This window comes from Palaemon carinicauda, chromosome 1 (assembly GCF_036898095.1).
Source record: "Palaemon carinicauda isolate YSFRI2023 chromosome 1, ASM3689809v2, whole genome shotgun sequence".
NCBI lineage: Eukaryota > Metazoa > Arthropoda > Malacostraca > Decapoda > Palaemonidae > Palaemon > Palaemon carinicauda.
Window position 1 is genome coordinate 294142501 of NC_090725.1, and position 17500 is coordinate 294160000.

At 44.0% G+C, this 17500-nt stretch overlaps 1 protein-coding gene across 1 annotated transcript in view; it reads left to right on the top strand.

Annotated features, from left to right (window-relative positions):
• Positions 1–10029, top strand: part of LOC137639725 (E3 ubiquitin-protein ligase TRIM21-like) — a 16876-nt gene extending 6847 nt beyond the window's left edge. The window contains exon 4 of the mRNA XM_068371972.1: positions 9991–10029. Within this exon, the coding sequence (XP_068228073.1) occupies positions 9991–10029 (39 nt within the window). The remainder of the gene's footprint in view (positions 1–9990) is intronic.
• The last annotated feature ends 7471 nt before the right edge of the window (positions 10030–17500 follow it).

Consider the following 17500-nt stretch of genomic DNA (forward strand, 5'->3'; position numbering starts at 1 on the left):
ATAGAATTGCCAAGGAGGCCAGGTGGTACTTTTTCATATCCTGTCCTTTATCTCCCTCAATGATATTCCTTTTAAAAAATATGTCGTTACTGCCATTACTTCAGTTGAAGTGGCTATGCAGCAGAGAGGGAGAGAGAGAGAGAGAGAGAGAGAGAGAGAGAGAGAGAGAGAGAGAGAGAGAGAGAGAGAGAGAGAGAGAGAGAGATTACTTGTTGAGAATAATTGGAGAATAAAATTATCACTAGATCAAACTTTTGGGAAATGATTTTGAAAGTAGTTAAAAGTTCAAAGACATAATTTATCATCTTTTGTAATTGTGAAAGAGTGAAAATAGAAAAGGAAATGTATTCATGAGGAAATAAAAAAAAAATATTCTTGTAAAAAAAATCTCAGACGTCCTCAGGAGAAACTTGGCATCACAAGAAACTTGAGAGCAGAGAAACTATTTAGTCCTTTTTTTTTTTTTTTTTTTTTTTTGATGTTTGCTAGAAATTTAAGTGAAATTTGGTAATCAAATCGCCTGAAATTATATATGACCAGGCTGACATGAGTCTTTTTATAGTGTATATATGACATATCTCTATTGACGTTGTTAATAGTTTGTATATGATATATCTGTTTTGACGTTGTTAATAGTTTATATATGATATATCTGTTTTGACGTTGTTACTGTTTTTAGAATGATTTATTGTTAATTAGTTCTCATCATTTATTTGTTTCCTTATTTCCTTTCCTCACTGAGCTATTTTTTTCCTATTGGAGCCCTTGGGTTTATAGCATATTGCTTTTCAAAATAAGGCTGTAGCTTGGCTAATAATAATAATAATAATAATAATAATAATGATAATAATAATAATAATAATAATAATAATAATAATATATGAGTTTAGTGAGATCGGTGTTACTCTATGAACATGAGTCATGGTATGACAATGAAACAATCTAAAGTAGCTTTAGTAGATTTGAGAACAAAGCTGTCAGAAGGACATAGGGAGTTAAAAGGCAGGATTAGAAATGAAACTTTAAGAGAGATTACTCGAGTGCCATATGTGGATGAGATCATGATGAGGGGGATGGAGATGGTTTGGGCATGCTCTTCGCACTCCCCACGAGAGATTAGTTCACCAATTGTTCAGCTGGGCTCTACAAGGCACTAGAAGAGTTGGAAGACCCAGCCCTACATGGCTGACGACTATGAAGCGCGAAGTAGGAGATGATGAATGGAGAAGTATTGTATTAAAAACTCAAGATAGAGACGATTGGCGAAATCTAACCGAGGCCCTTTGCGTCATCAAGCGTAGATGATGATGTTAGAAATATTGTGGATAGTACTGGTTTCAATTCACAATTCCTCATGTACTTTTTTATTTTATTTCTAAGAAATATTTTTTTTTTTTTGCCTTAAAACAACTTGTAATTCAAACGGTTCAGTCCTTTTCTTTATTGTTGTTTGTTAGAAATATTTTGGATGGTACTGATTTCATTTCACAATTACTCTTGTAATTTATGTTTACTTCTAGGAAAAATTATATTTTTGGGGCCTGACAACAACTTTTATTCAAAGCTGTAAAGCATTTTTTATCCAATATTTATTCGAGATATTGTGAACAGCACTGAAATCAATTCACAATCACTCATATAATTTCTCTCTACTTCCAAGAAAAAATCCCTTTTCTTTTTTGGCCTAGCAACAACTTGCAAATAAAACTATAAGGTGAGGAGACTTTGTCATATTCCAAGAACAGGAAATTAATTAGAACGAGGTAAACTAATAAATGAGATATTCCAGCACTCTCCATCCTCTCGGCTTATGTTTACCTTCCTTCTTTTGTCAATGTCTGTGTTGTTGTTTAAACTTTGAATGGAATGTGTAGGGTGATAATTCTCCATGCTTTTATGACCAACGGATTATTATTATTATTATTATTATTATTATTATTAGATAAGCCACAACCCTAGTTGGAAGCAAAATGCTATAAGCCAAAGGGCTCAAACAGGGAAAAACAGCCCAGTGAGGAAAGGGGAGAGAGATTATTATCATTATTATTATTATTATTATTATTATTATTATTAGTAGTAGTAGTAGTAGTAGTAGTAGTAGCTGAGCTACAACCCTAGTTGTTAAAGCAAAAGGCTATAAACCCAAGGGATCCAACTCATCCTTATTAGCTATTCAAATATCTTGTGCTCAATATCATGAATTAAACCTTCCAAATTCTCTCTCTATATATAAGACTCCGAGCAGAAATAACAAAAGCTAACGAGCTTCCTGCTTCTTATTCGACGCTAAATTCCCGGCCATCTCTGAACCGGACCACGAACTTGAAAACAAAACTTTGAGTCTGATTGAGGGAATCTGCAACTGACTGAAATCGAAGCGGGAATTTCATGAATTTGGACTCTGTGATTCAGGTTACCAATTTGGCCTTTTTCGGGCCAAAAAACCTCAAATTTGTCCCTTTTTATAAATTGGTTGGCCTTATGTAATTTAAAAAATAAGGCAGGCCTTAAATACTATATATTTGGCCTTTTTCGACAAATGGGTTGGCCTTTTAAAGCTTCTGTTGATTATAAGTTGGCCTTTTCTCATTTAGAAAACCTGGCAACCCTGCTGTGATTGTTGTGGGTCCACTCTGCTGTGCTTTCGAGAATTTATAGGAGGTATTAAGAATTTATTGAGGGTTTCGGATGGTCAAAGGAATTTAGACAGTATTGAATGATTCAAAGCTACTTTCAATCTTTTATTACCTCCGCCAACGAAGTTGGAAGGAATTTATGTTTTCAACCCTGTTTGTGTGTTTATTTGTGTGTGTTTGTTTGTTTGTTTGTGAAGAGCTTCCTAGCCACAATTTTAATCGTAGAGTAATGAAACTTGCAGGGATTAACTGTAATGTAATGTAAATAGATTAAAGTGATTAAATTTTCGAAGGTCAAGGTCAAAAGTCAAAGTCACAGTCAAGCAAAATGCCTAATTCACGTAATCGGACATAAGTTTGGACATCGTTGTCACAGAGACTTCAAAATTGGTTCATATTTAAGTATACAAAAATCCACGCCAATTAATACATGTTAAGTTCAAAGGTCAAGGTCGAGCAAAAGGTAAGAAAATAAGCTACCGCAGAGGACGTCTGCGTTCTACTGAGTGCCTCTCTAGTTTAAGTATATTGAAATTTATATCGTTGTTCCTTTTAATATAATTAAAGTAATTGAATCATTCTAGAACAAAATATGTTTCTCATTGTTTGGTAATTAATCGGTTGAGGTAAATTTCCTTACTCTATGTAATCACTTTCTCTCTCTCTCTCTCTCTCTCTCTCTCTCTCTCTCTCTCTCTCTCTCTCTCTCTCTCTCTCTCTCTCTCTCTATATATATATATATATATATATATATATATATATATATATATATATATATATTAAAAATGATATACAGGTTAAATATTAAAAAAGATGCATTTAATAAAATTTCTACTATTATGAATCATAATTTACTTGAATCCCGTTTGTAAAATCGTGAGAAATTATGAAAAAATTCAAAATGATGATTAGAAATGATCAGTAATTGATAAAAAAGAAGTATTAAATCAAAACTAAATAAAGTAACGTAAGATTCAGTTTTATGAACTGCAATATATTCAACAGTGGTTTAACTTGATCGGAATATTTACTGTTATCAAACTCTCTCTCTCTCTCTCTCTCTCTCTCTCTCTCTCTCTCTCTCTCTCTCTCTCTCTCTTCTAATAAAAATGGCGCGTAATTATGTCCATTGGGTACTTTCTCAAGTTCAGTTACCAATTATATAATTAGGTTATTCTCCTCTGTAAACTAGAAATAAGGTGTATTAAAAGATATGAAAGATGTTATATATATATATATATATATATATATATATATATGCGTGTGTGTGTGTATATACACATATGTATGTACGTATGCTCATATATATATATATATATATATATATATATATATATATATATATATATATATATATATATATATATATATATATATATCATGTATATATATTATATATATTTTATATATATGTATATATATATATTATATATATATATATATATATATATATATATACATATATATATATATATATATATATATATATATATATTAGATTGTAAGTAAATGCAAAATAGACTTAGAAAATATATAGCCTTGCCTTGATCGACATCGCGAACGAGTTTATAATAGCAGAATGAGCATCGTCAGCAAATTCACCGAACAAGCACACCGGTGTTTTACGATAGTCATCCTGTACAAATTGTAATTTGTTTCAAATACCGTCAAAATAATAAAGTACTATTTTGTTGATGATAAAATCTACCATCAGTCCTATTTAACCTTAACCCCCCACTTCAAATGAAAATAAAGAAAAATTCTCCTACCCCATTGACAGGTTGTTACCTTATTTTAGGTAGTTACCAGACAATTAACTCCTTCACTGGCTGTTACTCTTTTAGATAGAGCGATATCAACCGACTAGTTTTTTGTCAAAGTCTGATTTCAAATATCTTTTAGTTGTGATCGGAATTGTGTGCCCTTTGGATCTATTTCTCGAAAAGTTGGAATACCTACGGTTTAATAATGAGTACTTCTAGTGCTTTGCTATTTGATAATATATTTTACTTTAGACACTATTCAGTAACTCGTATAAGCGTAATTTTCAACGTGAAAACTGAGTGATAATACGCGTCCTTAGGGTGTAGATGTAACCAACTGACTGCAAGAATGCAACACTTGCCATTTGTTATAATTTCTATTATGACATTTTTAGTCGCTAACAATGTTGTTGTTTCTGTGGAGTAATTTTCTCTGTATGCAGATTGATCATCGGGTATGGCATTAGATTGTTTCAGATGTTTCCAGGTTTGTTCATGTACAGCTAGGGAGTGTTTCCAAGTCTGTTTGTCACTCATGTGTTTTATGGTAACATTTGTTTCTAGTTCTAGTTTAGTCAGGCATTCTTTTAGATATTTTGGTTAATTTTGGTTCAGTATCTTAAACGTTAGCAAGAGTAGCTTGTATCCGATTCTCGCCTTTACCGGCAGCCAGTGTAATTCAATTAGTGCAGGGGTAATTCTATCCCTAATGTGTAGTCATTTTATTAATCTAGCGGCTCTGTTTTGTACTCTCTGAATTTTCTTCAGCTGATAATTTGGTAAGCCATAGAACAGTGAGTTGCAGTAATCAATTCTTGAAAATATGTGGTGATTAATGAGTATGGCCATAGATTTTTCATTCAAGTATTTACTAATAAATGCTATGTTTCTAATATGATAGTTACAATTTCTTAACATATTATTTATATGTTCATTTATTGTCAGTCTTGATTACTTCAAGATTTCTGACAGATTTCTTTAGGTCAATGATCAATTGACCTATTTCAATTCTTTGGAAGCATTCGATTCTTTTTATATCTTTTTCTTTTCCAAAAATAATACATTCACTTTTATCTTCATTGAGCTTGGGCTTTTTTATTAACATCCAAGCCTTAATGTCATTCATTATTTCATGTATCTTTCTTTTAGCTTCATCAACTGATTCTATTGGGAAATAGAATTGTGTATCATCAGCGTAGGCCTATATTTTAAACTTAACTCTGTGAGTTTCAAGTATATTTGCCAGTTCAATCGTGTAAATTTCAAACAGGAGAGGACCTAGTACTCTGCCTTGAGGCACCCCTTTGGTTAGTTTTCTTGTTTCAGATTCAACATTTGATATTACTGTTATGTATTATTGTAATAATGTACTATATTATTTCAAGTGTTGCAGGTATTGCGCAACATTGCATCATATTGCATGAATAAAACATGTTATGCTTTGTACATAAGAGTAATGATTTGTTTTGGCATTAGGATTCGAACATTTGTTGATTACCTCAGAGATAGGATGTGATTCTTTATAGTTTTGTACTGGAGTAGGATTTAAGTCTTTTCATAGCGATGCTCTTTTGTTTAGCAATGTTTTGGTTTTGTCAGATTGTGTACTATGACGCTCCACACACACTTGGGAGTCAGCTGTCATAGAGCAATGTAGTCATAAGATATTAAACGTGTATTTTAAGAATACCAACGTATTATTAAATCCCATACAGACAAATTGACGACAAGAGATGGGATCAGCTGAGAAATAATTACTAACAATTTTTCATCTATGTTCCAGGTAATTATCATGGTTAATAGAACTTCCTACCAAAGTACAACATTACAATTACTACTTTAACTTTGCGGTTTTCAAGATAACTCACAAACCAGTCATATGCTCGTTCTACGATGCCCACCGCTTTAAGGCCTTCCATCAGATATGTATCTTCTACAGTATCAGATGCTGCACTTAGATCAAGCATCACAAGAATGCAACAGTTGCCAATTGTTATAATTTCTATTATGTCATTTTTAATCGCTAACACTTTTGTTGTTTCTGTGGAGTAATTTTCTCTGTATGCAGATTGATCATCGGGTATGGCATTAGATTGTTTCAGATTTTTCCAGGTTTGTTCATGTACAGCAGTTTCAATAATTTTCGAAAAATATGACAGATTTGATATTAGCCTATATGAACTTAAATTGTCTATATCACCTTTTACTTTATAGACAGGCTTGATACATGCAACTTTCTCACAACCAGGGAAAACTGCCTGTGTTAGACTCATATTTACCATGTTTCGGTAGGTCTCTTGTAGTCTGGTGAAATTTTCTGCATCTTTTACTTCGTCAATTGGAAATGGGTAATTTCCGCAGTAGGATTTTTTTACTTTCTTTATTATTCTCATATAATCACTCTGACTTAACTCTTTGAATACCCTTAGCTTACTTACACCTGTTGCTGATGTATTCCTTCGTTTTGTTGTGCCGATGTTGCGAAAACTGGAGCAGATTTGTTTTATTTTTTCTTCAAAATAATCAATAAAATCATTTGCTAGGCATTTAGGATCATTAGTTATGTCAGGCAATACTATTCTGTCTTTAGACCTAATAGTATCTTTAGGTTCTTATGTATTTTCCGTGGGTCATTTTCATTGCACACTTTTTTATAATAGGCCTTTTTTTCTTTTTTTTAAATAAGATAAGGTAATTATAGCGATTTCTAGCTGATTTATAATGTGGCCAGTTTTCATTATTTTTATTTCTTTTCCATTTATCCTACATTTTTATTTTTATTTTTTTTTCTTCATGTAATTCATTATTAAAATAATTCCATTTTTCTTTAATGGTGATTATTTTTTTTTCCGGGCACCTATTATTATAATTAGTTGCAAGTATTGTTTTAATTCTATCAGTATTGCAGATTACACAGGATTGTCTCTCTACTAGGGTTTGCTTCACCACAATGACTTGTGATGTGGTAAATACCAATGAAAATCAATAAATCTAGTTTAAAAGTACTACACAAGGAAGATTAATAGCTTCGGTGTATCAGAGCTGATGCAATGAAATTTTAATCTACGTAAGAAACGAATAACACTTCACAGGTAGAAATTGTCGAAATTGTTTCCCGAGGGGCCTCCTAAATCGAATGATACTTAAGAAACAAGTAGGACCAACCGGCTTCTCGTTAGCTAACTATTCATGAATTACAAAAATATGTATTTGATATAATCATTGTTGTTTCTTAATACTGCCTTTGATTGGTTCACACAAATACAAATTTATTGCATTGCATTTTCAGCCTTAAGCCTTAAGCCTTCAGCCTTCATCCTTCAGCCTTCAGCCTTCAGCCCGGCCCCCAGCTGGAACGCCGGCAGGCCGGGCTCTCCAGCCCCTTCCGTGGCCGGGACCACCCGGCCCCCGGCTGGAATGCCGGCAGGACGGGCTCGCCAGCCCCTTCCGTGGCTGGGACCGCCCGGCCCCCAGCTGGGACCGCCCGGCCCCCAGCTGGGACCGCCCGGCCCCCAGCTGGGACCGCCCGGCCCCCAGCTGGGACCGCCCGGCCCCCAGCTGGGACCGCCCGGCCCCCAGCTGGGACCGCCCGGCCCCCAGCTGGGACGCCGGCAGGCCGGGCTCTCCAGCCCCTTCCGTGGCCGGGACCGCCCGGCTCCCGGCTGGGACGCCGGCAGGCCGGGCTCTCCAGCCCCTTATGTGGCCGGGACCGCCCGGCCCCCGGCTGGGACGCCGGCAGGCCGGGCTCTCCAGCCCCTTCCGTGGCCGGGACCCCCCGGCCCCCGGCTGGGACGCCGGCAGGCCGGGCTCTCCTGCCCCTTCCGTGGCCGGGACCCCCCGGCCCCCGGCTGGGACGCCGGCAGGCCGGGCTCTCCTGCCCCTTCCGTGGCCGGGACCGCCCGGCCGCCGGCCGGGACCGCCCGGCCGCCGGCTGGGACGCCGGCAGGCCGGGCCCTCCAGCCCCTTCCGTGGCCGGGACTGCCCGGCCCCCGGCTGGGACGCCGGCAGGCCGGGCCCTCCAGCCCCTTCCGTGGCTGAGACCGCCCGGCCCCCGGCTGGAACGCCGGCAGGCCGGGCCCTCCAGCCCCTTCCGTGGCCGAGACCGCCCGGCCACCGGCTGGAACGCCGGCAGGCCGGGCTCTCCAGCCCCTTCCGTGGCCGGGACCCGCCGGCCCCCGGCTGGGACTCCGGCAGGCCGGGCTCTCCAGCCCCTTCCGTGGCCGGGACCGCCCGGCCGCCGGCTGGGACGCCGGCAGGCCGGACCCTCCAGCCCCTTTCGTGGCCGGGACTGCCCGGCCCCCGGCTGGGACGCCGGCAGGCCTGGCCCTCCAGCCCCTTCCATGGCTGAGACCGCCCGGCCCCCGGCTGGAACGCCGGCAGGCCGGGCCCTCCAGCCCCTTCCGTGGCCGAGACCGCCCGGCCACCGGCTGGAACGCCGGCAGGCCGGGCCCTCCAGCCCCCTCCGTGGCCGAGACCGGCCGGCCCCCGGCTGGAACGCCGGCAGGCTGGACCCTCCAGCTCCTTCCGTGGCCGAGACCGCCCGACCCCCGGCTGGAACGCCGGCAGGCCGGGCCCTACAGCCCCTTCCGTGGCCGAGACCGCCCGGCCCCTTCCATGGCCGTGACCGCCCGGCCCCTTCCGTGGCCGAGACCGCCCTGCCCCTTCCGTGGCCGAGACCGCCCGGCCCCTGGCTGGAAAACTGGCAGGCCGGGCCCTACAGCCCCTTCCGTGGCCGTGACCGCCCGGCCCCTTCCGTGGCCAAGACCGCCCGGCCCCTTCTGTGGCTGAGACCGCCCGGCCCCTTCTGTGGCCGAGACCGCCTGACCCCTGGCTGGAATGCCGGCAGGCCGGGCCCTCCAGCCCCTTCTGTGGCTGAGACCGCCCGGCCCCTGGCTGGAACGCCGGCAGGCTGGGCCCTCCCGTACCTTTCGTGGCCGAGACCGCCGGGCCCCCGGCTGGAACGCCGGCAGGCCGGCCCCTCCCGCCCCTTCCGTGGCCGAGACCGCCCGGCCCCCGGCTGGAACGCCAACAGGCCGTGCCTCCAGCCCCTTCCGTGGCCGAGACCGCCCGACCCCCGGCTGGAACGCCGGCAGGCCGGGCTCTCCAGCCCCTTCCGTGGCCGAAACCGCCCGGTCCCCGGCTGGAACGCCGGCAGGCCGGGCCCTCCGACCCCTTCCGTTGCCGAGACCGCCCGGCCCCGGCTGGAACGCTGGCAGGCCGGGCCCTCCAACCCCTTCTGTGGCCGAGACCGCCCGGCCACGGCTGGAACGCCGGCAGGCCGGGCACTCCAGCCCCTTCCGTGGCCGAGACCGCCCGGCTTCCGGCTGGAACGCCGGCAGGCCGGGCCCTCCAGCCCCTTCCGTGGCCGAGACCGCCCAGCACCCGGCTGGAACGCCGGTAGGCCGGGCCCTCCAGCCTTCTGTGGCCGAGACCGCCCGGCCCCCGGCTGGAACGCCGGCAGGCCGGGCTCTCCAGCCCCTTCCGTGGCCGAGACCGCCTGTATCATATCTGTAGTTCAATTTCAATATTGTTATTCCCTTTGAAATAATTAATGCTGTTGAAATATTTCACCTTTCAATGTTCTGTTTCAGTTGAGAAATGTTGTCATTGATGACATTGGTCCACGATAGTACTTGCAATGAACATTTAAGGAACGTGAGACCTTTTTCATTGGCTTAGAAAAGACCTGGCAGAAAACTACCATTGGGAAAATTTTCTAACTTGGGTCATAGATGTCGGGAGCGGAATTATTGCACCCAAGTATGATAGTTGCATGCATCACATTATTGGCTACTCCTATAAACAAGGCAGTACAGATTTTTCAGAAGTTGCTGTACCTCTGATTAATATTGTCAGCCCTAAGATTGACGCCAGTGGACAGATTATCAACGTGCCTTTGAAGCTATCAAAGTTTAGTCTTGAAGTCTTCATTCTGAAGGAATCTGAATCCGACAAGCTGCTTATCAATGTAGAAGCTACTGATGTGGCTGTAGGAGCAGTTTTGATGCAGACCGGTGTCGATAATGTACTACACCAGATTTCTTATTCAAGTAAACTGAAGCCGCCTCAGTTCCTAGATGTGCAGTGGAAACGGAAGTTTGGGCTCTTCTTCATGCTCTTGAAAAATATTGATTCGTATATAAATCATCTAATTATCTCTTGTATTGTAAGGACAGTGAGTCAAGCGTCACCAAGATCAACTGATACTTTATTCAAATGTGCATGGGAGTATATTACAAGGTGCGGACGGAAAGGTAGGATGGCGCTGGCGCCAAATCAAATCAAATTGCCCGCCAAAATATATGTGTTTTCTTACACTTACAAATATACGAATTATGAGTTAACAGAAACATGTAATGAAATGATACATATGTCAAAATGTAGCTCTGATAGAGCGGAATACATATACATGGGAAACCATGGTGTAGCGAAAGGAGAATTCAAATAAATAAACAGTTTGTTGATTTTCTGGACGACGAAGGGAGCGGTGTCCTTACAAGTACTCCCCCCCCCAAGACATCGGGCGGCGTAGAGGGCTGATGATCAATCTTCGTATCTTTTCGGGCGTCGGAGGGTTCCTCTTGTTTTTGAACGGAGGGGCGCGCCGGCAGTCGGCGTAAGGATCTCTTCCTCTTGTCGTCGTTTGATGATTTTTCTTTCGTTGGGCGTCTTGTTTTGAGGCGGAACTCTGGATCTGCCAGGTCCGGCGGAGGCGGTGTCGCTTCCTTCGAGAAACGCTGGTTTCACGCGGTCTATTGAGACCCAGTCCTCTTGGCCATGGACGTCGAGAAGGAAGGCTTTCGTTGTCTTCTTAATTACCCGGTAGGGGCCTCGATAAGGTCTAGTTAGTGGTTGTCGATGAGCGTCGACACGGACGAAAACGTAGCCGCAGTCATCCAGGTGTTTTGGCTTGAAGTGCTTGGTTCTGTCCTGGTAAGTTTTGAGACATGGCCTGAACTTCCTGGCGATGTCCCTTAGGTGATCCAGCTGCGTGTCGTCGGTTGATGAGGGAAAGAATTCGCCAGGAACTGCGAGCGCCTCCCCGTAAACCTTTTCGGCGGGTGAAGGTTCGCCGTCTGCGCGAGGGGCGGTGCGGAGGCCGAGGAGTACCCAAGGAAGTCGTGATTTCCAGTCCCCGTCGGTGCAGCTCGCCATCAGGGACGCCTTGAGGGCGAGGTGAGTTCTTTCGACCATGCCGTTTGCCGCGGGGTTGTATGCCGTGGTGCTGTGGAGCGTTGTCCCCATCAGGTTCGCCAAAGCGAGCCATATTTCTGAGAGGAAAGCGGGGCCTCTGTCTGTCGTGATGTCGTCAGGAACGCCAAATCTGCTCACCCAGCTTGACAGGAGGGCTTCGGCGCATGCTTGAGTCGTAGCTTCGGTCATCGGCGATGCCTCCAACCACCTCGTGGAGCGATCGATGATCGTAAGCAGGTAGCGACCAGATCCAGAAGGGGGCAATGGTCCCCCGACGTCGATGTGTATGTGACCGAAACTTCTTTTTGGCTGGGGAAAATCGCCTACCCCCGATTCGGTGTGACGGCTGACTTTGCTTGACTGGCAGTTGATGCATGACTTCGCCCATTCCCGGGCGTCCTTTTTTATCCCTGGCCAGACGAACTTTTCAGACAGAAGGCGAGCGGTGGTGCGTCCTGAGGGGTGTGAAAGTCCATGGATGATATCGAATATTTTCCTTCTGCAGGAGGCTGGTATCCAGGGACGTGGGCGGCCGGTGCTGGTGTCACAAAGAATAGTTACTCCTGCTGGTCCGAGGGGAATCGCACTTATCTTGAGCGCCCCGTCAGGTGATCCTGTGCTTCTCGGTCGGTGCGTTGTTCGGTTGCGAGATTGGTGTAGTCGATTCCCAGGTGGATTGCGTCAATTTCAATCCTTGAAAGGGCGTCCGCGACTGGGTTTTTCTTTCCTGGGACGTAACATATGGTGCACCCGAATTCGGCGATTGTTGCGAGATGACGTTGTCGGGAGGACCATGCGTCCGTCGATTTCGTGAAAGCGTGTACGAGGGGTTGATGGTCCGTCGCGATTGTGAAGGGAGTGCCCTCCAAGATGTGCCTGAAGTGGCGGACGGAGAGGTAGACGGCGAGGAGTTCCCTATCGAAGGTGCGGTATCTTGTTTCAGCGGGTTTCAATTTCTTGATGAAGAATGCCAGCGGTCGAGGAAAACCATCGACGAGTTGCTCCAGCACAGCCCCACAGGCGACGTTGCTGGCGTCGGTCGTTAGTCGCAGGGGCGCGTTGTCGTCGAAATGAGCCAGGGTGGTGGCATTTGCGAGGGCATCCTTCGTCCGGGCGAATGCCTGTTGCTGGGGCAAACCCCTCTCAAGTTTTTTTGCTTTTCCTTTCAGGACGTTGTCGAGGGGTGACAGGGTTTGTGCGATGCTGGGGATGAAGCGCCTGTAGTAATTGACCATCCCCAGGAACTCCTGAAGTTGGCAGATGGTCGTAGGTATCGGGAACTTTCTGATGGCGTCGACCTTGGTTGTCATGGGTTTTACCCTGCACGAGGATGCGCGGTGACCAAGGAAATCCACTCCTTCCGCACCGAACGTGCATTTGTCGAAACGTATGACCAGGCCGGTCTCCTGTAGGCGTTTGAGGATGGTGCGGACGTGCCTCCGATGTTCCTCCTTGGTTTTCGAGAATATCAGGATGTCGTCGACGTAGCAGACGCAGAAAGGTAGATCACCCAGAATGCTATCCATTAGTCGTTGGAAGGTCGCCCCGGCGTTGCGTAGACCGAAGGTTGAGTATGCAAAGGTGTAGGATCCAAACGGCGTTACAATGGCAGTTTTCGGGATGTCTTCCGGAAATACGGGGACCTGGAAATAAGACTTGAGGAGGTCCATCTTGGTAAAATACTTCGCACCGTGCAACGCGTTCGTTAGGTCCTGCATGTTGGGCAGCGGGTAGTGATCGGGCGTTGTGATGAGGTTGAGGCGCCTGTAGTCGCCGCAAGGTCTCCAGGACCCGTCCGGCTTTTTTACCATGTATAGGGGAGATGCCCAGGGGCTCGATGCTTTCTTACAGATACCCATGCGTTCCATGTCCTCGAAGGCGCGTTTGGCATCCTTCAGTTTCTGGGGCGGGAGGCGGCGGAATTTGGCGTGAGTGGGAGGTCCTGTCGTTGTGATGTGGTGGTAGATCCCGTGCTTGGACGGGGAACCTGGCGAGTGTCGGAGCTCGGGCTTGAAAACCTCGGGAAATTCTCGTAGGAGGTCGGCGTAGGGGTGCGTCGTTACGGCGGATACGGACATTGTTGCAGGGCCGTATTCTAGGGCGCGGGACTGGCAGGTTCCCGTGTCGATGAGGCGTTTGTTAGCGACATCGACGAGGAGTCCGTGGTTGGCGAGGAAATCCGCACCGAGGAGGGTGCGATTGATCGTCAGCGATAGCGAAGGGCCAAGAATATGAATGGCCCATGATAGATATCTTGAGGGTCTTGATCCCATAGCACCGTATGGGAGATCCGTTGGCGGCGATGAGTGAGGGAGCGTTTTTGTCGGGACCACGGTCTAGGTCGGACTTGGAAGGTGGGAACGTTGACTGTATTGCGCCGGTGTCTACCATGAGTCTACAGTTGGAAATGGTATCGAGGATATAGAAACCATTCTTGTTTTGGTTAACTGCGGCTGCGATGGTGGCAGGTGGATGCTTCTGGCGTCATCTTCTAGGGAAACTGCATGGTGTTCTACATTTCTTGACGTCGCTGCCGAACTGTTGGTGGTAGAAGCACCATGTGGGGTTAGTCTTAGGGTTCGGTCGTGTTGGTTGCGGCAGTTTCTTTCTTGATAGAACGTTGATCTCGTCGTCCTCAGGGGCCATTGCCGAGGAGTCTATGGAAGAGCAGTTGCTGAAGGAGGAGAACGACGGCGGTGTTGACGATGATGCTCCAAGGCGAGATGCTTTGGAGGCCTCGTGGAGCTTCTGAGCCTTTGACAGGAGTTCGTTCATCGGGAGCGTGTCGGCGTCTGTCAATTGGGCCCTTACGTCCTGTGGTAGGCGTCGAAGAAAGATCTCGCGAGATAAGCTAATCTCACGTCGTCGGCCGTTGCTGTTTGTTTCGGGTAGCATAAGCAGGCCGGATAACTCGTCCCACGCCTCGACAGGAGAGGTGTCACCCATGGGCTTGCCGGCGAGGTCCAGGACTTTCTGTGCCCTTGCTGAGACGGAGAGGGAGTAGATACTGATGAGTTTCGTTCTCAGGTCGTCGTATGAAACTTGGCCGGCCTGGGCGTCGAGCCATGGGGAAATCTTGTCGAATACCTCTTCAGGTATGGAGGTGAGAATGATGTCAGCCTTGGCGCAGGAGTCGCTGAGTCTAGCGATGCAGAAGAGTACGTCTGCTCTCAGGAACCAGGAAGCGGTGTTGTGTTGAGAAAAGGGTGGCAGTTTGACTTTGGGCGTGGAGGCGAGGCCGTTTGGTGTGATGGGCGTGTTGCTTCCTGCATCGTGGCCAGACGGCGAGTCGGCGAAGAGGTGGGAAGTTGATATGTCGGTTAAGCTCATCCTACTGCCTTACATGCACCGAAGTGTGGGAGAACCAAAGGCAGGCTCACGCCTAAGGTAACGGAGTATAGAGAAGGTAGCACGGCCGTTATAAGTCCGTTAATGGCAAAGCCAAAACCGCTGATGCTACTTTCAACTCCGGGGTCACCAGTTGTAAGGACAGTGAGACAAGCATCACCAAGATCAACTGATACTTTATTCAAATGTGCATGGGAGTATATTACAAGGTGCGGACGGAAAGGTAGGATGGCGCTGGCGCCAAATCAAATCGAATTGCCTGCCAAAATATATGTGTTTTCTTACACTTACAAATATACGAATTATGAGTTAACAGAAACACGTAATGAAATGATACATATGTCAAAATGTAGCTCTGATAGAGCGGAATACATATACATGGGAAACCACGGTGTGGCGAAAGGAGAATTCAAATAAATAAACAGTTTGTTGATTTTCTGGACGACAAAGGGAGCGGTGTCCTTACAGTATATGAAATTAATATAGATAATCCATCTCGTCGTATAGTTTTTTTTTTTTTACCTTAATCCATTGTCTTTTGCAAGTAAAATAAAAAAATTCAAAATTAACTCTATGGGCCTTGGTCCTGCATTAGTATAACATTAGGGTATTGCATATCAAAGGAAAGAATAAACCTCATTGCTGACATCCTTCCCAGATGTTGACTTTTGCTTCTGTATAAAAAAAATTCTAATCTATTAGTTTCTTATTTGGATGTACATGTTGTCTCCCCTTAAGGGGAGGGACATGTTAAGATGTATCTCAATATTTGTCTCTTTTGTGTTCAATAAGTACTTTCATAAATTGATGTAATTGTATTGAACAGTTATTGTTTGCATTTGGTTATTCTTGCTGCTATACTTTAATAGTTTTAAGTTTGATTTTGTTTCAAGAGTAGATTCACCGAGTCTGTGTAACTGTAAAGGTTTAATTCAATTACCTCCAAGTATTTCGTAATTTGCTCCCGCAGAAATTGGTTTTTATGTCATTACTTTATTCTATTAGGAGTTGTGTATTAAGATTTTTTTATGTGGTGATTTGAGTATTTAAAGATAAACCTATATATATATAAATTATTTCTATATATAAAAGTCTTATTCAAATAAAAGTTAGGTTAAGTTTTCCTTTAGTTTTTGTCTCCTTTATCATATATTAAATCTTATCATCGCACAGTCTCTCTTTAGACAGATTCAGCATTGTTACCAGTAGCGTAACAACATATACATATAAATTATTTGTATGTGTGTATATGTATGTATATGTCTATGTAAAATTAATTTTTTCCTTACACGTAAAAGCGCATAACTCTTGAGGTTTTCAGCAAGGTAGAGGGAGAAAGATCAGTGGCCTTTAGTGAACTCTCAAATGGTATAAATGTCCCTTGGTCCAGTGCAGCCCTTTCAAGTGGGAGAAGGGTGCGAAGTATCTTTCGATAATAAGTAAATAAGATCTAAGTTTAAAAATCCAGAGTAAAGCTAAACATCATGGAAACTTAGTGTCCAAAATTGAACTAGGATGGCAAATTAGGGCAGCCTTTGTCAGTTCTTGTGATATATGGCCTGGATATGTGTATTCACTGAAAGAAGACTTGACTGGATTCGAAAAAAAGGACTTAGATGAAGGAACGTGGTTTCTACATTCTGGGAGAGAGCATGGCACTCCATATCAGCAAGTAGGTTTTTCTTTCTTTTTTTCTTTCTCTCGAACTGATAATAGGGAACACAATGCTTGAACACAGATATACAAAAGCATAATTGGACATTTTCCTGCGGAAAATATCGCAACCAACTTAACCATTTATCAATAATTCCCAGATATGACATTGAAAAACTAAGATAACACAAGTAGTAAAAAGGATTGTTATAGTGCCGAAACAGATTTGCAGGCTTAGAAATATTACCTGATGATGAAGTAGAAATAGATTTGAATATTTATTGGAAAAAAGTTGAAATCTTTCAGAAATCTGCCAACATCACAATCAGACAGCGCAAACTATAAATCCTAGATTTTAGGATACTATCTACTTTCAGTTTATGGTGATAGTTTTACTATTCTTACGTAAATCTTACTAATATTATATCTTACAATTATACAAGTTATGAAAGTTAATATACCTAGAGGCATTAACTCATAAATTTGCTAAGACGACTTTATAGAAAAAAAAAATCTTGGTGATTAAATATAATATAGTTAGCCTTAAATTGGGTTTTCTCTAGATTGAAAGTCGTACAGTTTTCTTTGACTTAGGCCCGCTTCTCTAGGGGTAACTTGCTTATATATTTCACTCGTATACTGTATATCATTTGAATATTAAATTATATTCTTATCAAATGCAGCTTTAAAAGGCCAACCTAATAGTAGAAAAAGGTCGAAAATATAGCATTCAAGGCTAACCAATTATAGTTACCAAATTTAGGTAACTAGCATTCAGGTGATCCGATGATAATGATTCATCATCTCAAGTTGAAACTAATTCAGTTTTGCTTTGAGTGTGGTAGAGTAGAGATGTTTGCGCGTGTTTTCTATTTATTTCGGTTCATCGGAGATAAAAAATTTCAA